At 42.4% G+C, this 25,516-nt stretch overlaps 4 protein-coding genes across 5 annotated transcripts; 2 read left to right on the top strand and 2 right to left on the bottom strand.

Moving 5' to 3' along the window:
- Window positions 1-1,142: 1,142 nt before the first annotated feature.
- Window positions 1,143-2,960, bottom strand: LOC124676661 (12S seed storage globulin 1-like). The gene is made up of 4 exons (XM_047212702.1): window positions 2,639-2,960; window positions 2,237-2,511; window positions 1,654-2,100; window positions 1,143-1,547 (listed from the first exon to the last, which is right to left on the bottom strand). Exons 1-4 carry the CDS (start codon window positions 2,958-2,960, stop codon window positions 1,143-1,145), a joined length of 1,449 nt encoding a protein of 482 aa, XP_047068658.1.
- Window positions 2,961-5,116: 2,156 nt separating this feature from the next.
- On the bottom strand, window positions 5,117-9,023 carry LOC124677485 (serine/arginine-rich splicing factor RS31-like). Its single transcript, XM_047213472.1, has 5 exons — window positions 8,891-9,023; window positions 6,652-6,764; window positions 6,269-6,510; window positions 5,736-5,978; window positions 5,117-5,338 (listed from the first exon to the last, which is right to left on the bottom strand). Exons 1-5 carry the CDS (start codon window positions 8,994-8,996, stop codon window positions 5,281-5,283), a joined length of 762 nt encoding a protein of 253 aa, XP_047069428.1. The 5' UTR covers window positions 8,997-9,023; the 3' UTR covers window positions 5,117-5,280.
- Window positions 9,024-11,293: 2,270 nt separating this feature from the next.
- LOC124677484 (pyruvate dehydrogenase E1 component subunit alpha-3, chloroplastic-like) lies at window positions 11,294-21,467 on the top strand. 2 transcript variants are annotated; one of them, XM_047213471.1, is made up of 5 exons: window positions 11,294-11,452; window positions 11,578-11,726; window positions 18,230-18,365; window positions 19,075-19,861; window positions 21,061-21,467. In XM_047213471.1, the coding sequence occupies exons 1-5, from the start codon at window positions 11,390-11,392 to the stop codon at window positions 21,336-21,338; spliced, it is 1,413 nt and encodes a 470-aa protein (XP_047069427.1). In that variant the 5' UTR covers window positions 11,294-11,389; the 3' UTR covers window positions 21,339-21,467. The 2 variants fall into 2 exon arrangements, with proteins under 2 accessions (XP_047069427.1, XP_047069426.1); XM_047213470.1 differs by lacking the exons at window positions 11,294-11,452; window positions 11,578-11,726 and having other exon boundaries at window positions 18,039-18,365.
- LOC124677483 (7-deoxyloganetic acid glucosyl transferase-like) lies at window positions 13,512-14,906 on the top strand. Its single transcript, XM_047213469.1, has one exon. It carries the CDS (start codon window positions 13,512-13,514, stop codon window positions 14,904-14,906), a length of 1,395 nt encoding a protein of 464 aa, XP_047069425.1.
- Window positions 21,468-25,516: the final 4,049 nt, after the last annotated feature.

Below are 25,516 nucleotides of genomic sequence, written 5' to 3'. Positions count from 1 at the left end.
GGAGGCCGTTGGTGAGAGAGGGGAGGAGGAGGAGGAGGAGGCCGTCGGTGAGGAAAAAAGGAGGAAGAGGAAGGACAAGAGAGGAAAGAGTTGGAGGGAAAGAGGAGGAGGGGAGAAATTAAGTGAGAAAAAATAAGAGGGCGTCGGGTTGTTTTCATTATATACCCTAGGTTACCACCGGCGCACCAATATGGTGGTGCGCCGGCGGTTATTTTATTTTATTTTTTCATCAAAACATTAAACCTCAAAAAACTCCTATTTCATTTTTGATTTTGAGGAATCTAAAAAATCGATAAACCGTTGTTGGTTGTTGAATTCAGATGTAACTTTTTTCGTAGATATATTTTCATATAAATTTTTTCCATCGAAGATCGTATGCAACTAGAAAAACCATTTTACTGAAACATGATGTCATTTTGGATAATATATCAAAATCATGTTTGTTAAGTTTCCTAACAACAAGAACACATAACACATGGTCATCTCAAAGGATTTTATTTTTTAAAAGTTCTATCATTTTCTTTTATTTTTTTTTTCAAAATGAAAAGGCGATCCATGGGACAGGAGGGGGAGTTGTGGAGCAAAAATCTGAACCCCCTTACCGCCGGCAGTAAGGGAGGGTCGGATTTTTTCCCGGGCCAAGACCTGGTCGACCCTTATCCCCGGCGTGCCAATTTTTCGTTGCGCCGGCGGTATTTGGGCACCACCGGCGCCCATAAAATTGGTGCGCCGACATTAATATAGCGCCGATGGAAAACCATTTTGGCGTGTTGGTGGTAGCTCGGGGCCTATATTTGTTTTCCTAGTAGTGGGTAAGACAAGAAATAATACTTAAACCAAGAAAACACTGATAATGAATTATTTATTGCAAGTTTCCCATTTGTTAGGGTGATCTGCATGAGCATGATGTACAAAATGCTAGTAAATTCATGGAGAGAGGGAGGGGAATTGACCAAAAATAAAAATAAAAAATAGCAATATCATAATTGCACAAAATGATGTAACTTGATGAACCTTTTTATGCCTTATCAGCATTATACACCAACATGACACACACTTGTGATGCCTTTATTTCCATGTACTAGTTCTTGGAACACTCGGAAGTTCACTTGGATGCCTTATTAGATGAAGAGGACTCCTCATCATTGTCTGGTTAACTCTGCCAGCTCGTTGGGGGTAAATTCAGGAGTGAATGCGCCATACTCTTCTCCCCTATTGTTTTTAAGATTTTGGACTTCTTGTCTGGAAATCTGAAAAGCATTGGCGATGACATCAACAGGCAAGGCACCCATGATAGAGTTCCTTCCTGCGATGTGACTAACCATGGAGTCTGGGTTGGTTTTGAATGATATGTATTGGCATCCTTCACGCTTTGCCTTCTTGAGAACAACATAGTGTTGGGGTATGATTAACAATTGCCCTTTACGAACAAGGTCGTCGAATACGGTCTGACCATAGTTATTGACGACCTGAACTCGAGCATGTCCTTGGATTATGTACATGACACTGTGTGCATTAATGTTCCAGAATGGTGAAAGAACAGCATTCTGCAATAACAATTAGTTGGTACGTCATATATCTATTGAACTTGTGTCAAGAAGCTTACGCTATGTAACAATAGGAGTATGTGTAAAAATGCAGCATAACATATACCTGGTAGAGATTTACTCTTGTAGCACTCATTTGCACAAGGTGAAGGATGGGGAAACTCTTGCTGGTGAGGTGTGTTATACTGCCAGCACGTGGGTTGTATGTGTCGGGATTATTGGGGTTTTCAATGTTCTTCATTGCCTCTAATGAACAAAAGTTCTCCTCTAAACCATTGTGACTTCCACTCATTGATTGACTTAGCTGGTATTGCTGAATTGGTAGGTATGCTTGCTTCTCTACTAGTTCTTGCTTGTTCACAGTGGGCTTCAAGAATTGAAGGCGTTGATTAACATGAATTATATCGCCTCTTTGGTCACTTTGATTCCGTATCCTTTGTGCCATTTGTTGATCGATACCAAAGGCCTCACTTAGCAATTGGACACTGAATCCATTGAATATGTTTTCTCCAAATTGTTGCTCTCTCTTGTTGTTACCAGCCAACAAGAAATCCTGAAAATTCATATTATCAAGTAAAAATGTTGAATAATATGTCACTAATATATACTTGAAACACCATATGGAAGTTACTTGTAAAAAACTATATATATTATATGTTCATATTAGTTTTAGACACCCGTGTAGTTACCTTTTGTCTAGGTTCAAGCTGATTAGCATTGTTGTTTACGTCGAAGACATACAAAGCCACAATCGGCACATCACCGTCATTGTAGCACCAATGTACAATGCCAGATGGCAGTGCAACAACATCTCCTTGCTTGAAATGGTGAACTCTTTGGTGCTCATCCTTAAACTTTTGCCTTTCGCTTTGACCTTCGGCAAACCACGCTTGACCAAAATGTTGGAATTTTTTTTGGAAGGTCTCTGGGCATCCAGGCAAAATCAGCCCTGTGTAACCACTACCTACAAGAGAGCATGACAATACAATTCAGTACGAAAATCTTATGATGCTAATGTAACATTTGGCACATACAAACCCCTAAGTGAAGTATATAACAATGCAATCACCCTATTTAGTTTATAGACCAACCTTGGAGAATGTACACCAAGCCAGGAGTGTTGTGATATTGAGGTAATAAGAGGCCTTGAGGCTCGATAACACGGCGGATGACAGATACCCCGGTGCAACAAAATTGCTCATTCTTCTCATCGAAGTATTCAGTGAGGCCAGCTTGTGACCTCACTTGCTGAATTGGTTCAAATGCTTGTAGCCTATCTAATATACACCCCCTTAAACCTCCTTGTCGGGAGCTTCGCCATGAAGTAAAGCTCTGGCCAAAGAGTTGAGCCATGGACCCATGGCACACGAGAAATACACAAAAGTAAAACAAAACAAAACTAGTAGTTGCCATGATTGATTGAAGAGATTGGAGAAGGTTGATTGATGCCAGTCTTGAGAATCTAAGTTAGTTTATATAGCCATAAAAGGTAGTTTAGGATGCATGTGGTGACATCACTACTAAGGATATCCATGATGACTCGTACATGGTTTAACATGTGAATAGATAAACTTGGTCTCAAAAGTTATGTGTTGCTTCCAAGCTACAACTAATAATGACTCGGCATGCTAGTACCACCTTTTTATAATCTCTTGGCCATTGTGTGACGGGTGGTCAAACATATAATAATATTAGTTGTACTTTTCACAACTATGTCTATCAAAACACTATGTTTCTGGCACTTGTGACACCTTTTGTGGTTTGGTTTGTTTGTGCATTGGTCTATGCAACAACAACGCATGTGGATACTTTTGGTTGTCTGCCCAAAATTTCATGACACAAGTCTATCTATACAACATAAAGTGTAAACTGGATGAGTCATGTCCATGTCAACACAAAGTAGATATGTAGATAAGTAACTTAATCCATGATAATAGATAAAAGGTAGTGTACAAACAAAAGTTGTTAATTTACTCGATGCCACCATTGAAAAAGATAGCTTGTATACATATGAGTTGCAATGTTCTATTTTTTGAGCCCTCCGCTCACCAGTGTTACTATATCAATAGGCATGGGCCATTTTATACTCCCTTCATTTTTGTATATAAGAGCACCACCTATTTTGCAGTAGAACTTTGAATAATAATTTGACCAACAAAGTACGAGTTTTATGTCACCAAAAGTATAGCACTGGATTCATATTTAAAATATGTTTCCAACAATATGTTGTTGGTGTCATAGATCTTATATTTTGTTGGTTAAATGATCATCCAAAGTTTTGCCTCGGAATGCGTACTGGGCTCATACCGTCTTTCATATGACTCCGCATATAAGGGTTGATCAAAGTCAAACTTTGTAATCTTTGATCAACTGTCTATGACAAAATATTATAAAAAGTCAGTTGTAAATGATATGATAGTACATTGCATTACAGTACTAATGATATTACTTTGATTTCTAAGTAGTAATATGTTTTTACATATATAATTAGTTAAACTTAGCAAAGTTTGACTTTCACCAAACCTTGTATGCATAGTAATATGAAATAGAATGAGTACCCAGCAGGGGAGAGCATCCAACTTGAATTGTATTCAATAGTATTCCTCAAAAAAAATTGTATTGTACTCCATATTTAATTTTCTATAATGTTTATCAGCTAGTAAAAGTAGGTTCAAACGAACCAGAGGCCAAAAAAATAGAAGACAAAGAACATGTACGTACGAAACGAACTATAAAAGAGCAAATGGAAATGATCGAGACAGCGAATAGGATGCCCACCAGGCCACCACCATAGAAACTCTCTAGCAAAGCACGGAGGAATGCATCTGTGAACGTATATGAGCATCACAATACCGAGCACAACATGTTTCCCCACTAACTCAGCGGTCCAAAAATAGCATGCCAAGTTTCTCTAAACTCCACTAAGACAACATCACGTACAAACCTTTCCAGCTAATTATGCTAGTTGTGCCGCCAACTCCAATGAAGAGCATTACAAAACCCACAAGAAAAACAAGAACACATGACAATGGACTCAACGATCATCGCCATCCAACACTTCTGCAACTTAGTGCCTCATGTGTCATCGATGGCACAGAGACATTAGTTGAGGGCGTTATTGAGAGAATATCCCTATGGTTTGATTGACGTGCTGACATTGACATAAATATTCTTCTGTGAACATCTCAGTATGACACAGGGGATTGGCGAACATCCCAGTATGATAAGTTGAATGTGAAAAGGAATCCAAGCAAGCATTACATGTTTGGAACATGGGGTTTTTCAAAACGTACGAGGTCGAGTAGATACACATCAAGTATCAGATTATGCATAAAAGTTATTGTATTATTTTACTTGCATGCTACTTAAAAATACCTAGAATTTACATATACTCCTCTGTAAATAAACAATCTATTCTGAAGGATTTTGTGATTCTGAATGGTAGTCTGAAGCTGCATGGCGTAAAACAGTCAGCAGCCAAAAGACAACAAAGAGATATAGGGCCACAGTTCAACCCAGAAAAGAAAGCAGGAGATTAGAGCTACACAGGAATCGCCACACGCGAGACATAGAAACATAGCATATATTGAAGTACAGGTCTTATAATACAGCAGTTTTCATGTCCGCTAAACGATAAGCTTCATTACAGGTACGGAAGTTCTTGTTTACTAGTGCTAGAGCTAGAATGGCAAATCAAAGCCGCCTCACATCCATAACCTAGATAATTCTTCTATCAGTCATAAGCTCTTCTGTTGGCAACTGGGGATCTTGAGCGCTGGACAGGGGATCGGCTGCAGTTATACAAAAAAAATTTCATCAAACAACAGGTAATAGATAATGTGAACAAATGAAGAACTGAATACTCTTCCTTGGGAAAAAAGAATGAATACTCAAAGCTTATAAGAAAATTTCAACAATGTTGGTGTCAGATGGCCACCCCAAAGTAGCTTGTACTAGTAATTTGAGGATTAACTACTGAATTACACTGTAGGGGATTCCCCTACGATAAAGGTTTTAAAAAAAACTACTAAATTCGGAAGTGAGCACATGTTCATTTATTACAAAAAAATGCAACAACTGATCACCTTAAAGTGTTGTGGCCAAATGGAATGGAACATCCTAATGAAATCATCTGCCAAAAAGTGCAAACTAACAAAGATCAAGCAAAAAACAATCCAAGTGCATTACCTTCGATAGCGATCACGGACAGGGCTCCTGCTCCTGTCATATGAAACATATGCAGGGCTCACTGGACGACCATAGTCAGGACTAGGTCGTGACCTTTGGTACACTGGGCTAAGAGAACGGCGATATGAACTGTCATCCTGCCTTCCATAGCCACCACCCCTACTTGGCTTGTCATACCGGTCACCTGGTTCGCTATCATCCCTGAAGGCATACTCAACAGAAATCACTCTGTCCAGTAACTTGCTGCAGAGGACAAAGGAAATCAATTAGGTATATTGCTACAGAATAAGATTATTTCACAATCAAAAGACATTCCAGGTCAAGTACAAGCTTCAGAAACATCATACAATACATCCCTTAAATCAAAAACTGTAGATACCGATATGCTAGGCAGTGTCATTGCCCCATTGACTTAACCATTAAACAAACACTCAAATAAATTTTACAGTGCAGGGTATAAATAAGAGATAAAAAGGCTGCAGTCAAATTCATATCATTAAATAAACTCGGGAACAGGTGAAAGTGGTACATACGTCAGATGAGTTGCATCTAGGGCTTTGCTGGCCTCTTCCTGTGTTTCAAATTGCACAAATGCAAAGTTCTTCCTTATACGAACATTTGATATCTTCCCAAATGGATCAAAATGCCTTTCAAGATCAGTAACTCTTGTGTTGATTGGGTCAAAGTTGATGACAAACAATGTCTTAGTAGGCTTAGTGTTCACTGGTGGTTTACTATAGCCATCACGATCATCACGTCTGGTTCCACGGTCACCCTGTTACATGAATCACCAGACACGAATTAAAAACGAACTGAAGGCATTATTATTTGGCACAAGTGATCACCCATAATGTGTCCATAATCTTTGACGTGTTAAGGTTCAGTAGGGTTATGCAAGAAGAGCAAGAGAAATTACCCGTGACCACTCCACTGAAAGTCTGCGTCTCCCAGGGCCAAAGGGATAACCATCAAGAGCCCGTATGGCATCATCACCATCACGCTCATCCTCGAAGTAGACAAAAGCAAATCCTAGAAATGGTAAATCCACAAGTAAGAACAATATGAAACTGAATCTCTTACCCTGACTGTTCGATGACAACATGATTTTTCATTAGGACAAACAACTAAACACAACAGCCTCAAACCTAAGAGAAATAGAGAATACTGCACCTGCACATATCTGATGGTATCAAGAGCTCTAATGCAGTTACTGGTAGATTCCACTCATGATGAGGCTAAGCATGGTGTTGTACAACTTATATTCCAAAGTAACAAGGTATGACTTGAGACATTGAACATGCTTCATCATTCTATAACCAAGAGCCTCACAGACATCGCTTATTCAGACAGAACACATAGCAAGTTATCAAGTTGATGCCCGGAGGATGGCGTAGTGATACTTCTAGTCGTGGCATGGTATGGCATGATGGAACTGATGGCATGGCATGATGGTCGATGTCAATCCCAGCAAAACAGCAGTGGTAACAGATTACAGTGCATCATGAAACGGATGGCCAAGTGCAGGGAATGATGGCCGGAAGAGGGGATGGAGGGTGAGTTGAGGAGCCCCAGGGGGAGCTATGAATGGTTGCCTCGGTAGTTCCTGCGCCAGAGTAAACATTTAAACATCTTGCCGCCTATTATTAATTTATTATACATACATTGCTTGCATTGTGGTCTGCATGTATGATACGTGTTCCACAGACAAATTTTACAGAAGCATAACTAGGGAAGCAAAATACATCTACTGATTCATCGCAAATTAGTACAACTAACATTCCAATCCTTTTTGTAGAAAAAACATGCAAAATTGAAATCTTAAGCGAATCAATCAATTATAATTACTCCAGGATTTTATTGTCTAATACTCAATCAGAACTAATTACAGACTCTAGTGAGATACTTGTCAGGATAGATAGTATCCGGTACAATTACAAATCAGACCGCAAGTCATGGTACACGTGAGCACATCAGATATGAAGCAGTAGAAATACAGCAGGATAAAATAGAGAAGCATAACTAATGGGGAGTAGTGAAGAAAAATACAACAGCTGATTCATCACAGATTAACATGACTAGCATTCTGGTCCTTTGCAGAAAAAACATGCACAAGCAGAAATCTTAAGCAAATCAAAACTAGTTATTCCATGATTTTATTCTCTAATAACCAATCAAAATAACTATAGACTCTATTGAGATACTTGGTGGGGAATCAATAGTACTCCTATCGAGGACAAATACACTCTACCCGCAAATTTGTTCATCAATTCTGTACCCAAAGAACTTGGCACTAGTATCATGAAATAGCTTATCAGATCAGATATGAAGCAGTCGAAATACAGTGGGATAAAACAGAGAAGCAAAAGTAACAGCGATTAGTGAAGCAAAATACATCAACTGATTCATCACAGAATAATTTGACTAACATCCAATCTTCTGTAGAAAAACCATGCACAAACTGAAATCTAAAGTGAACCAAAACTTATTATTCCAGGATTTTATTCTCTGATAAAAAATAAGAACTAATTACAGACTCTACTGAAACACTTGTGGAGGATAGATAGTATACAAACTGGCAGTGCACTTGAGCACATCAGATCAGATACGATCATACGAAGCAGAAGAAAATAATACGGTGGAATAAAACAGAGGCGCAGCCATAAACTTTACAGAAGCATAACTAGCAGGGGATTAGTGGAGCAAAATACATCAGCTGATGATTCATCATGGTTTAACACGACTAGCATTCCAATCCTCTGTAGAAAAAACACACAGAGACTGAAAACTTGAGCTGATCGAAACTAAATAGTTACTCCCAGATTTATTTTGCAGTAATCAATCGAAACTAACTAGTAATCACAGACTCTACTGATATGATTGTGGGGGGTAGAGAACATCCAGCACAATAAGACTCCATCTAATCATCAACCAGTGCATTCAGATACTAGTGGGGGACAGATAGATATTAGCCAGTACAATCACACTCCATCAAACAGCAAATTCGTTCCTCAATTTTGTTTACCGGAGAAAACTCCGTACTAGTATCACGAAATTAGACCCTAGGTGCCGAACAAACTGTCGGCGCATCATGCGGCAGAGGCGGTTGATGAGGTGAGATGGTACATGAGGGGATTATAGGGGGGCGAGTGGCGGACCTGACTTCATGTCGATGCGGTCGATCCTGCCGTAGCGGTAGAAGAGGCGGTCGAGCTCCGAGTGGCGGGTGTCGTAGTCCAGGTTCCCCACGAACACGGGCCTCATCTTCGCCGAGATCCGTGCGCACCGGCAAACCCTAGCAGGGAGGAGAACGAAGAGGAGGGGATCAGAATCAGCCGCCGAGGATGGGAGGGACGCCGGAGGAGAAGCGGAGAGGGCGGTGTACCTTGGTCGTCGTCGAGCGAGGTAGAGGGAGAGGCGACTAGGGTTCTTCTCCGGCTTGGAGCTGTGCTGCGTGCCGCGATCCTCTCTTCCCTTGTTTTCTGTTGGCTTCTGCGGGTTTCCGGGTTGGTTGGTTTGGGGACGAAGCCTCGTGCTCGTGCCGTGTTGGGCTTTCGGTCCTGCCTCCCGCCCTTTGCCGGCCCATTTGCCAATTATGTTTATTTTCTTTTTTATTTTCGTTCTGTATCTTATTATTTTGTGTTTTTATTTTTTTACTTTCTCTCTCTGTTTCAACAAATTTCATGTGTTTCACCAGTGCATAATAATCGTCCAATGGTGTTTCACCAAAGTGTGCAGGTACTAATTTTCTTTCACCACAAGGCCAATCTCGTTTTTTCACTTCTAGGGTGTTTTTTTTTATAAAATGCACTTCTAGGGTGTTCCTCTAAGAGATGGTGAATTTTCTATTAACAATTAAAAACCGTGACACTTATTATGGGTCGGAGGGGTACCACATTGTATTTTCCCTTAGATACATTACATATCTATATCACAGTAGATCACGCTTTTTAAAGGTTGTTTGCATATTATTGCGTGAAGAGAACACACCTTAGATAATGTACATCGGTATCTCCCCTCCTCGTTAATAATGCACAACATAGGAAATTTAAGATGTCACGTTTGTAACTTTATTTCTTCTCATGGACATCACAAACTTGTACTTCCTCCGGTCCTAATTACTTGTCACATATTCAATAAATCTAGACAGAGACAACTAATTTAGGCCAAAGGAAGTAGTGAAATTTCAAGAAATATCGTACGACCCATATATGTTTGTTCTTGTTCATCTAGTTTTGCTTGAAGTCACCATCTATCACCATCACGACAAGAAAAAAAAAGGCAAGTTAAAAATGATACTTGGCTGGATAGGGGCCTAAATTATAAAGGGTCGGCTAGATAAGCTCTAAGTAGTACTCCCTTCGATCCAAATTACTTAACGCATATTCAATAAATCTAGACATATACAACTAATTTAGGTTAGAGGAAGTAGTAAAATTTCAGAAAATATCGTACGACCCAAATGTGTGTCCCTATTCATCTAGTTTTCTTTGAAGTCCCCATTTATCACCCATCACGACAAGAACAAAAAAAAAGCCAAGTTAAACGATACTTGGCTGGATAGGGGCCTAAATTATAAGGGATCGATCAGCTAGATAACCTCTAAACTAGTACTCCCTCTGAACCAAATTATTGATCGCAAATTCAATAAATCTGTATAGAGATAAGTAATTTAGGTCATAAGAAGTAGTGAAAATCAGGAAATATTGTACAACCCAGATGTTGGTCCCTGCTCATCTAGTTTCCCTTGAAGTCACCATCTATCACCCATGACGACAAGAAAACAAACGCAATTTAAATGGGTCGGATAGGGGCCTAAATTATAAGAGATCGGCTAAATAAGCTATAAACTAGTGCTCCCTCCGATCCGAATTCCATATCGCAGATTAAATGAACCTGAATCGATTTTAGGCAACATTTTACCTAAATTTGTGACAAGTAATTTACGTCGGAGAAAAAGTAGTGAAATTTCAGGAAATAACATATGACCCCAATGTTTGTCATGTTCATCCAATTTTCCTCAAGGTCACCATCTATCACCCATCAGGACAAGAAAGAAAGGCAAAAAGTGCACAACCTTAGTTCTTGTGGTGTGGATAAGATATTAATGCATGTGCTACGTGGAGTCAATGACACCAATTATGGATCTTCCTCTCTAGAGATAAGCTAGCCATATCCGCATGAGTCTCAGACTAGTCATAGTGGGGAGTAACATAAAGTAGTAACATGCACATGTTACTACTCTATGTTACTACCTCTATAGTGGGAAGTAACATATGTGTAGTGTCATGCAAAACCATATTAATTAGGTTGTAGACTCATCTAATCTTGGGAAATGTGATGTTATAGTAACATAGCTAGTTACCACAATGTTCTCTTTCCTCAATTAATGATGTGCCATGTCATCAAAATGCTTAGTTGGCATTGCATGTAGCTCTATGTTACTACCCAAGTTACTCCCACTATGAGTAGTCTCAAGCCATTGAACAAGAAGATCGATTCCAACAATGTTGTAGCTGGACTCGTTGCTTATATATAGTAGTAGGTATGATGATCATATCCGCATGCGGCAAAAGATCGAGCTGGCCAATGAAATTCAGACCAAGATCAACACTAGTTTAAGTGGTGATCAATTCAGTGTCACCTGCCGTTAGCTCATGGGTTCCACGGAGGCCATCTTGTCTGCGCAGATGGCCAGCAAATACTTCAGCGTCAACAAGGTATAAGCTTCGCATCTCTTCCGCATGCTTTTACGTACCTCGGGAAAATAAATGAATCCCACGATCTCGTACTCCTTTTTTCATGTGTTGTTATGTTAAGTTTTGCTCTTTTTTGTTGTTTGCAGTTCATGGCGAGCCCCATGCCACAAATGCAAAAGCAGTGTGATGGTAGCAGCAGTGCTAGCAGCGCCATCACAAGACAAGTGGAGAAGAATGAGACGAACAGTTTCGCTGCGAAGATTGTCGGTATGCAGCAGCAACAGTTGAAGCCACGGTTCGCTCTGGAGTTGGATGGGCTTAATTGCTTCGAGACCATTGTTCCTCTCTGAACTCTGAGGCACTCTCCGTTTCCAGCAGATAGGTTTTTTGTTTGTGGAATGCTCGTTAAAACCTTCAAAATAAGAAAAATACATGCATCAAAGTGGTAGGAATCAACTCATCCAAAACAGGAGATGGTACACATCGAAGCGCTTGGGAACATCCAATTGCAATTCACCACAACTTAGGCGGTGATGTGGAGGGAAATTGTAGGGTCATTCCTATTCCTGCGCCACATAATAATGATGTTATCGTTGGCTAGGAACTCTGAATCTCTCTCGCGATGACACTGACTGAGACACAGACACATGGTTTTGCGTTGCTGAAAAACTTAGCAACTTTTCTGATTCATCTTTCTCGCCTTTTATTCAGTACACAGAGAGAGTGGCAGGTAGAGATCCTACCCTTGCGCCATGATCCGATCTATATGCTCGCGCCATCCCACGAGCCTAGAAACAAGGCGGTCACAAGCAACACGCACGCTCTAACACTGCGCGAGATCGTGCCTAAGTGAAAAACAACTTAACCGAAGGTGTAACAGCTAAATTTAACTAAAAGCAAAATGTCTAGTCTAGATTAAAACAGCTAACAAATGATGCTGTTGGTTTTGATGTTTATCAATCACGTGAACAATTGTATTTGGAAAATTATGGTGATTCAAAACTATCAGTTTGGGTTCTTGAAGATTTTAGTACTGAATACTGGACCTTGAAGCAAAAGGTCAGCCACTTACAATTGTTCGGTAAAAAGTATTCATCACTTCCTTGAATTACGATGTTATGATTCATCCGGAAGACAATCTTATATCGCTTTTGCTTCAGTGCGCACCCTCGGCCAAACTGCAAACTCATGAAAAAAGATGGACGATCGGGATGAAGCGGTACCGATTCGGGATGGGGGGCACGATCGTCCGCCAGGAAATTATAACAACTTTGTACAACCCACGTAGAAGACCACCTCCAGCACCGCGAAGCACAAGGCCTCAAGCTTCTTCCTGATCGCCTCGTGTCCCGATACCCACGCCTCGTTGCAGCGTCGAACATCCATGTCGCTCAGCGCGAACACTAGCTTCACCATCATCTTCTTGTCGGCGGGGGAGCAGGATCCGGCGTGTCCACCAGATCAGGCCTCGCCGATGCCGGATCCGGTGACTCGTTGCCGGCTTGGACCAAAAGGTTGACTTTTTCGTGGAGGGGAGCTCGGCGAACCGAATGGTGGAGGGGAGCGCGGCGATGTGAGGGAAGGTGGCGGCGACGATGCATGGGGAGCTCGGTGGCAAGGCGAGGGGAGAGTAGTACAGCGAGGGGAGAGCAGTACAGCGAGGGTGCGGGTGGGCAGAGATGGTGCGGGTGACAGCGAGGGTAAGCGCACTGAGCGGAAAGACAGGGTGGAGTGCGGGTTCAAGTCAACAAAGTTCGAGGGATTGTTTTGCAAAATCGCATGTCCAACACATTTTTCAGATCGGAGGGAGTATCAAACATGTAGAATCAAACAAGCACATGCCTTTCCTTTTCAAGAAAAAAAAAAGAAAAGAAAAAGAAGCACATGCCTTTGCCACAAGACGCCACAACAACTGACGAGTGAGCAGTAATCAAATACGGAGTAGTAATCAAATGCTAACGTACCGATCGATGCCTCTCCCTACAAAAATGAGTTGGACGATCATAATGTACTCAGGCAGACTCCACAATCTGAGGGAACCCAGTCCAGAACTCCAAGATAGCCTACCGGCAAGCCGGCGATGCAGCCGGCCATGGCGCCGGTGCACGTGCTGGTGTTCCCGTGGCCGCTGCAGGGCCACATCAACTCCATGCTTCATCTCACAGCGGGTCTCCTCGGCGCCGGCCTCCACATCACCTTTCTCCACACCGACCACAACCTCCGCCGCGTTGACCGCGCCAACGCGGCCGCCTCGCCGCGCCTCCGTCTCATGTCCGTGCCGGACGGCCTCCCTGACGACCACCCCCGCTCGGTAGACGACATCAAGGATCTCGGCAGGTCCTTGCGGACGACAGGCTCCGTCGCATACCGTGCTCTCCTCGCGTCGCTGCTAGTCGACGACGGCGGTTTCCCGAAACTGTCGTGCGTCGTGGCAGACGGCCTGCTGCCGTTCGCCACCGACATCGCGGAGGCTCTCGGCGTGCCGGCGCTCCCGTTCCGCACGGAGAGCGCGTGCAGCCTCCTGGCCTACCTCTCCGTGCCTAGACTCGTGGAGCTAGGCGAGGTTCCCATCCCTGTAGGCGCCGAACTCGACGCTCCCGTCCATGGCGTCCCGGGCATGGAGGACTTTCTGCGGCGGCGAGACCTTCCAAGCTCTTGCCGCCGTCACGCCGGGACCCACGACGTGGACCCCATGCTGCAGGTTCTCGTCAGCTACACCGCTCACAGCTCCAGGGCGCGGGCGCTGATACTCAACACGGCCGCGTCGCTGGAGTGGTCGGCGCTGGCGCACATCGCGCCGCACATGCGCGACGTCTTCGCCATAGGTCCTCTCCACGCGATCTCGGCGGCAACGGCTCTGCCGACCAGCTTGTGGCGCGAGGACGACGGTTGTATGGCGTGGCTCGACGGGCACGCGGACCGGTCCGTCGTGTACGTGAGCTTGGGGAGCCTCACCGTCATTTCTCTGGAGCAGTTCACCGAGTTACTGTCCGGGCTCGTCGGCGCCGGCTACGCGTTCCTGTGGGCGCTCCGGCCCGACATGGTCGGGGCGAGCCCCAAGGAAGCCGTCGAGGCGGCGGGGAACGGCGGCAAGGCGCGCATCGTGGACTGGGCGCCGCAGCGGGACGTGCTCCGGCACCGCGCCGTGGGGTGCTTCCTGACCCACGCCGGGTGGAACTCCACGCTGGAGGGCGTCGTGGAGGGCGTGCCGCTGGTGTGCTGGCCCTTCTTCGCGGACCAGCAGATCAACAGCCGGTTCGTGGGCACCGTGTGGGGGAACGGAGTGGACATGAAGGACGTGTGCGAGAGAGCCGTGGTGGAGGAGATGGTGAGGGAGGCCATGGAGTCCGGCGGGCTAAGGACGTCGGCTCAAGCGCTGGCACAACAGGTGAGGAGGGACGTCGCTGATGGGGGCTCGTCCGCGACGGAGTTCCAACGGCTCGTCTCCTTCATCAAGCAGCTCAGTTGCTCGTGATGTTGTTTTTTTCTTTCTTTTTTGAAAAGGGGAAAGCCCCGGTCTACTGGATCATACAACCAAATTTATTTTATTATTTGAAAATTCTCCGAATTTAGATCACATGAATTCTTGTACATCCCATTTTTTTAAGTGTTAAATTAATCGGTTAAGTTGATTGAATTGTTTGACTTTGTACTAAAAATATTCCCCAATTTTGGGAAAATTTAACAATTTAGGTCACATGAGAGAATATTCTCCAAATTTGGGAAATTCCAAAAATATAAAAAAGGTATATTGGACACATGAAAAACCCTTTTCATGCTAAAATAAATGTACTAACAAATTCTGCACTTTATCTTCAAATGGCTAGTTATGCGATATTTACTTGTTTGACTTTGTTGAAATAATATGACACTTCACATGGATCCAAAACTTATCGATCGAGCCGAACCAGCCCAATTAGGCAAATCAGCCATCAAAACCAGACCACTTCGGTTAAATCGAACCTTCATTCACTGAAACTTCTCTACTTGATCAAATCAACTTCTAATTTGGATCCGTTGTTTCCACGTGCTACTTAAAGCCCACAGTTTCCACAGACCTATAGTCCAATATAAAGCTTAGAGAGGGTTATCTAGAATACTCTTCTCCTTTAAATCAAATAGCCTATTTTTTCTAGGTCCGAATTCTCGGGATCTCCGATCAAAAAGGTTAGCTTACTACTGCGGGTTTTACAAATAATGGGTCTCAAACCCATCTCTCTAAGTGCATAACCTATCACATTTTGTGATAGTCTCTATGTAAATGGATCTTCATGTCTGAATATACATAGTACAATTATTAGTTCAGAATTTCTCAATTTCCCGACAAACTCGAAACATCACTTCATGTGTCTTGAGGACTTCACGATATACTTAGAATTGTTTAATTTTGTGATAACTATGTGGTTATAATAATTCATAAGGGGGTTGTCATTAGTTACTTAACCACATGTAAATCCATCTAGAGAACATGCAACAATTCTAACTCAAATGTCTTTGTATCTAAAGTACACCCTCTGATTCAAATTAATTAAATCAACTTTGTGTAGATATGGGTGTATCTAGATTTCGTTGCACTTGCTCGATACCTGGGTTTAACATGAACCTACTCGATCTGCTCACAACAAAAGAGATACCTCGTCTTGTTGCACTTGCTAAGTACTTGAGTAAACCGGTGATTTGTGAATATCTTAATTGATATCTTGGTCCCTTCTCGTTCTTTCACAGTGTCACGCTAGGTCCATAAAGTATTAGAGAAGACTTGTTGTCTCTAAAGCAAAACCGCCTCAAGATCTTCTCAACATAATAAGATCACGTTAGAGTAATCTCGCTCTCATTTTTAATCATCTTGATGTTTATAACGACATTAGTTTTTCTCAGAACTTTCATCTCAAAGTTATTTGATAGAAAATACTCGAGCTCATTAATTACTTTGATGTCCGTACCAAACATTAGTATGCCATCCACATAGAAACATAATATAGCACCTTTGTTCCACCAAGGCGTTAATAAACACACTTATCGGCATCATTAGTGACAAAGCTTGCATAAGTTAAGCTTGTATTAAACTTCTCATGGCATTGCTTAGGTTCTTTTGTAGGTCATACAAAAACTCTAATATCTTACACACCTTTCTATCTTCGCCTTTTACCATGAACCTATCAAGCTGATCCCAAGTCTCCATTGAAGAAAGCTGCCTTCACGTCTAGATATGAGCATATGAGGCAACCAAGAAATGTACTACTTGAACGGTGTCGGTCTAGCAAAAAAAGTGAGTAGATGTCAAAGTAATATTTGCCTCATTTGCAAGCAGAGTTTTCCTCATGACCTAAAACTTACATTATTTTGATGAATCTAGTAGTATATATGATCTTAACATGTCTAAAATTACGTTGGATACAGATCGATAACATTTACGAAAAAATTCGCAAAAATACTGATTAGGTATATTTTGCCCAATGTCATAAAAAATGAGCTTCTGCTTGAAGTTATCAATATATTTCAAGCTATGTTCTTTATTACGTCACCAAGCTTTTCCCTAATTTTTGTTTAATATAAGTAATGGTACCAAAATTGTGGTTTCAAGAATTTAGACCCAGGACATGTGTGGTTTGAAAATGAAATTAAATTCATGCAACTAACATAAAATAAAATTCATGCAAACTCCATGCATGCAAAAAAGCCAATGTGTCAACATAATTAATGATCAGAGAGATCACAATGGTACCACAGGCAAATATTGTATCATATCACCCAGAACTAAAACAGATAGTGTCAAATATATCTTGTACATACTTTTACACTAAGATTCTACAATAAATAAATATAATGAGGTTGTGATACTAATACTACATGATACTATGCATCGTAGAGGTAGTATCATATAATAGTATAATAAGCACGATATTACTCACTGTGACTAGTCTTATTTCATAACTACAAAAATTTATATCTGACTAGATGTATCCATACTGTTATGACATCATGTAACTTATAGTTTCGCGCATGATGAAAAAGTAGTTTTTGAGTATGGTAACACAAATTATATTTATTTTGGAGCTAAAATCAGACACAGGCAATTGCTCCATAGATGTTGGACTATGAAAACCCAGCAAATTATTAAACTACAATGTTAACATCTTGTGTACTCCCTCCGTCCACAAATAAGTGTACATCTAGATTTTTGGATAAGTCAAACTTGTTTAATTTTGACCAACTTATTATCAAAAATTATACGCATATGTGACATTAGATTACTATATTATGAAACTGCATTTCAAGGTGGATCTAGTGATACTAATCTAGTGACGATAATTTACGAGAATTGATGAACCCGTGTAATACAAGAAGCATAGTAGAACAAAACCTCTTCCTAGTTTTTAGTTGCTAGACAAGCATAGTAGCAGAACAAAGCCTCTCCCTAGTTTGTAGTTGCCAGACATTGGTACAACAAACTTTTTTCATGCAGCAAACAATGTCAATGTGTGGCGGCGTGGTTAGACAATTGGACGAAGAAACAAGAAGAAACCCATCTGTCAGCTGCCAGCATTGCATCGTGTGGGGTGGGGTTGTGGCGAGGCGGACCCTCCAAGCCCAAACCTTTCCATCCCTCTTCCTCGTTCACTCCGCCCCTCTCCTTCACCCTCCTCCTCCCCCTCTCTTTATACGCCTCCGCCCCTCCCCCATTCCGCCGCATTGCCTGCAAGCCGGAGCAGGGGAGAGCCGACCAGCACAACCACAGGAGATGGCGGCCGCGTCCTTCACCGCCGCCAAGTTCCTCGCGCCGGCGCTGCCCGCGAGATCCGGCGCCGACAGGGCGCCCTCCTTCCCCGCCTCCTCTGCCATGAGGCCGCTCCGCCGCGTCAGGCAGGCGCAGCGCCTCCTCGCCGTCTCCTCTGACGTGCTTAAGGCCGCGCCCGCCGCCGCCGCGCAGCCGGTGAGGCATCCCATCCCTCATCTTCTCCCTTCCCCCAGATGAAGCGATCTTTGCCAAGTGTAAAAATAGGATCTTGCGCCGCCTTTACTGTTTTACGATTGGATCCTGGGTGCCCATCGTATGTAGATTCAGGATGTGTTCAGGTTTGCGGATAACTTAGTTCAGATTGGAAGCTTACACAATTCTATTCTCCAAGATTATTGGATACTAGTTGAACTAGCCATATGCTAGCCAGTAGCCTCCTCAAATTTAAATTGAGAATTCTCCTTAATTTCAGCAACGTTGCATGCTTGAGAAGCTCACTCTAGGATTTGTAAGTGCTGCAGAAGTTCTCTGCCTGCTAATCCTGTCATGTCAAACTTGTTTTAGTTAAAAGGGGATCCTTGTTAGCAACTAAAATGCAGTACTACCTCTGCCCCGTAATATAAGACGTTTTGGTTGGGCTATTTTAGCCTACCAAAACCTCTTATATGCAGGATGCAATTTCGAAATTGGAGCTTTGTTCTCTAATCTACGTTGTAATTCTGTAGCTGTAGTGACCCAGTTATGCTTGTACATGAAAAGTAGAGAACCTTAGGTTCTCCATTATCAAATATTGGAAGCCCTTTCATGTTCCTAACCAGCTATGCTTGTACATAAAAAGTCGAGAACTAAAGCTTCTCAATTGTTAAATATGTGTTCGTAACTCGAAATATCTCGCTGTATGCAGGCAGTGACACGGGAAGAGGCACTGGAGCTATACGAGGACATGGTTCTCGGCCGTAACTTTGAAGACATGTGCGCGCAGATGTACTACCGCGGCAAGATGTTTGGTTTCGTCCATCTCTACAACGGTCAGGAAGCTGTCTCCACCGGCTTCATCAAGCTGCTCAACCAGCCTGACTGTGTCGTTAGCACGTACCGTGACCACGTCCACGCGCTGTCCAAGGGTGTCCCGGCCCGTTCTGTCATGGCCGAGCTCTTCGGCAAGGCCACCGGCTGCTGCCGTGGGCAGGGTGGGTCCATGCACATGTTCTCTGAACCCCACAACGTGCTTGGGGGTTTCGCTTTCATTGGAGAAGGCATCCCCGTCGCCACTGGTGCTGCCTTCGCTGCTAAGTACCGCCATGAGGTGCTCAAGCAGTCTAGCCCTGATGGTCTTGATGTCACAATTGCATTCTTTGGAGATGGTACCGCAAATAACGGCCAGTTCTTTGAGTGCCTGAACATGGCTCAGTTGTGGAAGCTTCCTATTATCTTTGTTGTGGAAAACAACCTATGGGCCATCGGGATGTCGCACCTTAGGGCTACTTCGGATCCTGAGATCTGGAAGAAGGGACCGGCATTTGGAATGCCTGGGGTACATGTCGATGGGATGGATGTCCTCAAGGTCAGGGAGGTGGCAAAGGAGGCAATTGACAGGGCAAGAAGAGGTGAAGGACCTACTCTAGTGGAAGCTGAAACTTACCGGTTCCGAGGTCACTCTCTTGCTGATCCAGATGAACTCAGGAGGCCTGGTAAGATTGCCTTCCTGTTATAATTTTTACTGCACTTCTATTAGTGCTAGTAGCACTGCTTGCTAGTTCCCCTGAGCTAGCTGTAGAAATTGAAAATGCCAGAAATATAGCTTAATTATAATGTTTGTGCCATTTCTTTAAACTAGCCTGGAATCCAAGTTAAATAGCATGTAGTAATACATACCAAGTTGTGCCCATGCGAGTTGTGTCAGTCTGTTTAGTGTCAGTCTGCATAGGGTTTATATTATAACAAGCCGGATTATGATCTATCTTACATGGCTCAACTAACGGTAGTAAGATCTCAATATGAATTGACTTAGGTATCACTCGGCTAATGGGATTGTCATTATGATGAATTGACTTGATAGAAAGTAGTTATAATTAGATACTTGAGAGTACAGTTTTGTGGTGCCAATTAAACTACTGAAAGAAATACTTCTTTTGTTCTTATCATCATCACAGTCACCTTATCTGACATGTCAACATCCTGATAGGTATGACTAAATTGTCTCGTAGTCACCTCATATATAAATCTGAACAAAAACTGCAGCATATTGAAAACCACGTCCTGCTTTCCTGGACTTCTATTTTTCTTTATTACAATGCCACTTGATGATAAGTTTGCCTTTGTGGTCATGTGCTACCTGGTGAACTGCAACTTAGTTTCCTTGTTTTTGGATCACCTTCTTGTCGTAGGATGTTGTTACCTCATAGGATGCCATGACTTTAAAATGGCCCACCATTATGTTTCCACATCAAGCTGATAAACCCTACCAACTTGACATACAGTCAATCGTAATCTTTTATCCCATGATGTTATTGCCTTATGCGGTTATTCTGAAGTCATGAACCTTAGCTAGTAACCTTATGAGATTGTAAGTCATGAACTCATGAAGACAGAAAAAAATCAGTTAGCTAAGATTGAATATTCTTACATGACCTAGACCCATAACTTATTTTGATTTTCAATCAGAAGATTACAATATTTGCCATGGTCTATGTATGTATTATTGAAAATATCACTCCCTACTAATCTTGATTTGTAATTATTCTATCCTACATTTCAGTGTGTGTTTGCCTCTGTATTCTGTACTTTACTGGATTTTGTTATTTCCAACAGCAAACTTTGTTATCATCTGCTGAATTGTCAGTTATTTCTCCGCTAATGCTCTCTGACTGAATCATCCATGCGTCCACAGATGAGAAATCGCACTACGCGGCGAGGGACCCCATCACGCAGCTGAAGAAGTACATCATCGAGCAGAACCTTGCTTCCGAGGCTGAGCTGAAGAGCATCGAGAAGAGGATCGACGACGTGGTGGAGGAGGCCGTGGAGTTTGCGGACGCCAGCCCGCTCCCTCCCCGGAGCCAGCTGCTGGAGAACGTGTTTGCCGATCCCAAGGGCTTTGGCATCGGCCCCGACGGCAAGTACCGGTGCGAGGACCCCAAGTTTACCCAAGGCACCGCTCAGGTCTAGCTGCCGCGGAAGCAATGTTCGGTCATGTTCACCTTGCCACCTGTACCGTCCCTGTTTAGCTACTACCCCTAGTTTTGTTAAACCTGCCGCCGGTCGATTTCTTTTGTTTGTAGATGTGGTATGTTGCTGTGTAACGCTGTAATTCCTTGCTCCGTTTTTACCCCCAAAAATGTTACTCAGTCCAGTTGGTCTACAGTAACTCTACATCTAGCTTGGTTTGTAGTAATTGGTACAGTATTTATATTGAAAGGGATGCGAAAACATATGTTTGTTGGAACTGTTGTACTGTGTTGCTTGGGAGAATATATTCTTTTCCTTCGTACAGCCCCAGCTCTGAAGACGAGGTCACACTCTCCTCACGTGCCTGATGATGTACCTATAAGAGTAGGTATCAAACTCTTTTGCATTGTGGCCAACAATTGAGCGATGTCAGATGAATATGCTGAACTTTGTTATCTTTCTCGCTGAACAACCCAAGATCTTACAACAGCATCACAATTTCCGTTGATGTATCACAGGAGTTGTTTGTCGAAAGACCATAGGAGGTTTACCCGTACCAAACTCAATGCCATGGGCCATAGCGGTAGACACATATGCCTTTCCTCGTGCTGAGGTCCTTGTCATTACATTTTCAGGTCAATTAATAAAGTTGGATCGCTTACTCGAAAATTATAGTGATGAAAAATAATCTTAGGTGAACAACTGGAAAGGAATTGACGTCCCTGTTATCCTACACGCCTATATGGTGCACAAATATCTTCAACTGACTTAGCAAGCCACTGATTAGTTGACCATCGCACGGCACCTAACAATCACCATTTTTGGCCAAGTGGCATCACATCCCATTTTCAGTTTCGGAAATGCGCATTGCCTTGCTGGAGAAATTTGGTTTGCATTTTGTGAGAAAATAAGATGAAAAGAATCATGATTCTCAATTGTAAAAAAAGTGAAGGTTGTAAGAACGATCTCACCTCCAGCCCAAAAAAAAGAAAAAATGATGATAAGAATCACAATACGTTAAGCAAGGTTTATTTCTTATCGAAAAAGGTTGGACGAGGAAGCGGTTGAAAGAAGGACGGAAAAGGAGGAAAGGAATGGGGCACCATTTTTTTAAAAGTCAAGTCATCTTGTCTGTGTAGTACTACTAGCTTGTTGGTGATATTTTTACAAACTGTTTGAAATATGCAATGATTTGCCACGGGATGTAGTTCAACTATTCGTGGATATGTTGGGTTATATGCATGTTGGTGATGGAAATTGGGGTTTGTGTTTTTGGAGGCCATGCTGGTGTTCAAAATGACAGTTTGCGAGGATGGTGTCAATGCTTCGAAAAATTAGCAAAATATTTGAATTATGTTGCCAAAGCAACTGCTGTGTAAATATTTCCAAATCAACGTCCACTCAAACCAGAATTTTCTGAACCTTAACATCATGTGGTCACGATCATAATATGGTTAATGAAAAATCGAACATAAAAAGTTCAAGAAATAATAATAACACCCATGCATTTTGTACACCCACGCATGGCCACATGGGTGTGGGTATTTTCCGTCACCGTGCATTGTGCTTTGAGATTCGAATAAAAAGACGAGAGAGAAAGGAATCTTTTCATCCACTATAGTGAGCACGAATCTCGATGAATAAATCGACGGTGACGAAAACACCAACACCCATGCGAGTGGGTGTACAAAAGTATTTCCATATAACATTTTTGTAAGAAACTATGATTGTTGGCAAGGCGAGGTAAACAACAAATAACATAATGTAAAATGATATTTTAAGTTACACTGAGTAAGGACCATATTGATCGATCATATCGATGGGTTGACGGCAGACATGGAAAGTTCATTGCGTTGGTCCCTCCTGAAGATGGGTCCGCGGAGGACTGTGGCGACGACTTGCTGGATAGGTGCTCTGGTTTTAGATGATGTACTCATGTGTCAGGTCACGATATACGGCCCCACCATCAAATTTTTTGGTATAGCAACAAATGTCGCCAAGAAGATGTCTTCGGGTTGATCGATGTATTATTTTGTAATACTTTGTAAAATAATATAATAAAAAGGCCGTATGCATCATTTTTATGTAGAGGCCGGGGTACAACCTCCTTTAAAAGAAAACAAACTATTTGGTCATATAGTTTTACCCACCAAAAAATCACACACACTCAACTAGAAAGGAACAGATGTCCCTGCTATTCTACACGCCTACAGGGTGCACATATATCCTCAACTGAATCATCTATGTAATGCAAGTACTGATTATTTGATCATCACACGCTGCCTAACACTCGCCATTTCTGGCTAAGTGGCATCACCTCCCCTTTTCGATCCGATAAACGCTCATTGCCTTGTTGGAGAAATTTGGCTGGCATTTTTGGGATAAAAATAAGATGATAATGATCATCTCCCGCCCATGAAAAAGGAAGGAAAAAAGATGATGAGAATCACAGTACGTTAAGCAAGGTTTATTCCTGCTTTGGGAAAAGGATGGACCAGGAAAGCTAGCTGTTGAAAGGAGGAGGGAAGGGGAAAGAGAGGAGGAAGAACACGCCAAGTACTACTCCATATTCTTGGCAGTGTCAGTTATCCTGGCCACATGAACCCGCATGCATTAGTTCGTCCCGGAAAGTGGTTTCGCAGTATGTGAATTTGTTGGGTTCTATAAATATGTGATGACGGACGATCGGGGATTGTCTCTTTGGACACCATGTTGGTAGGGTATTCGACTCAATAACTATGCAGAGGACAGTTTCAATGTTTCGATAAATTTTCAAAGTATTTGAATATATTGGGCACTTAATTGTGTAGTATGTAATGTATGTTATCAAACTCAGGTGAAAGTGGAACCGGAGTTTTCTGATCCTGGTGGCTTAAGATGCCGATATGGTAACTCGGGAAAAAAAAATCATATATCTTTTTTTCGATAAAGGATGTTTTATTACTTAGATAAGCAATTACATCCAGCCTCTGCATAACCAGATGCACACAGCTGTTTCAATAGTCCAGAGCGAGTAATAAAAGGAAAAAGGCGAAATACATATCGAGACGATAAACTATATAACGCCTAAGCCGAGTGTGGAGCTTCAATCCGTAGACTATGCTGCCACCCATGTCGGGAAAAAGTATCCCTCGCCGTAGCCTCCAACCGTGTACGGACCTCCGTAAATAGGTCTCGGTTCTCCGCCCGCTGAAGAGGTAACCATGAACGGAGAATACTCGTACATCCGTAGATGACCTGCAACAAAGAACAGTTTTTATCGTTAAAAATCTTGTCATTTCTACATAGCCATAGCGCCCGGATAATCGCAAGCGCCCCCACCCTAAGAAGCAACTTAAACCTTGAATCAACACCATGAAGCCAATTGCCAAAGACATTTGCCACACTAGTCGGGGGATACAGGGGTAGACGCTACTTGGATGATCGACCATATAGATTTCGCAAAACTGCACTTGGAAGAAAAGGTGTTTGATGGTTTCGTCATGATGACAGAAAACACACCGTGAATTTCCGTGCCAATTCCGTTTAACAAGATTATCTTTAGTAAGAATAACTCCTCGACGAAGGTACCATCCAAAAATCTTGATTTTTAATGGTATCTTCATCTTCCAAATTTTCTTATTGTTATCAACTGGGTAAATCAGAATGGAGGATTGCATTGTATAAAGATTTAACTGAAAAAGAGCCATCTACATGGAGATTCCATCTAAATTCATCCGGTTCGGGTGATAATTGAATATCACCCAACCGCTGAACTAGAGCATTCCATGTCTGTTAGCCTTTGTCCAAGTAAAACCCGTACGAACGTCACATTCGGAGGTGAGGTAGCCATGACGGTAGCAATGGTATCACCTTTGCGACGAACAATACTATACAAAGCAGGATATTGTTCACTCGGGGAAACATTGTCCAACCAAACATCTTCCCGAAACGTATCCGTGCTCCATTCTTAATAGAAAAAGTACCATGACGAAAGAAAATATTTTTCGTTGCCATGAGACCAGCCCGAAGTGAGAGTCCCCGGGTTTCCAAACCACTTGGGAGAGCGTCTTCGAGCCAATATACTTTCTCCGGAGAATAGTTTGCCAAGTCCCGTTCTCGGTAAGAAGCTTAAAAAGCCATTTACCTAGCAGAGCAGAATTCTTAACCTCCAGGTCATGAATTCCAAGTCCGCCCGA

The sequence above is a fragment of the Lolium rigidum genome, chromosome 7, assembly GCF_022539505.1.
Source record: "Lolium rigidum isolate FL_2022 chromosome 7, APGP_CSIRO_Lrig_0.1, whole genome shotgun sequence".
NCBI classification, from domain to species: Eukaryota; Viridiplantae; Streptophyta; class Magnoliopsida; order Poales; family Poaceae; genus Lolium; species Lolium rigidum.
The sequence above is the reverse complement of the archived record's forward strand: the minus strand, read 5'-3'. Positions and strand labels throughout refer to the sequence as shown.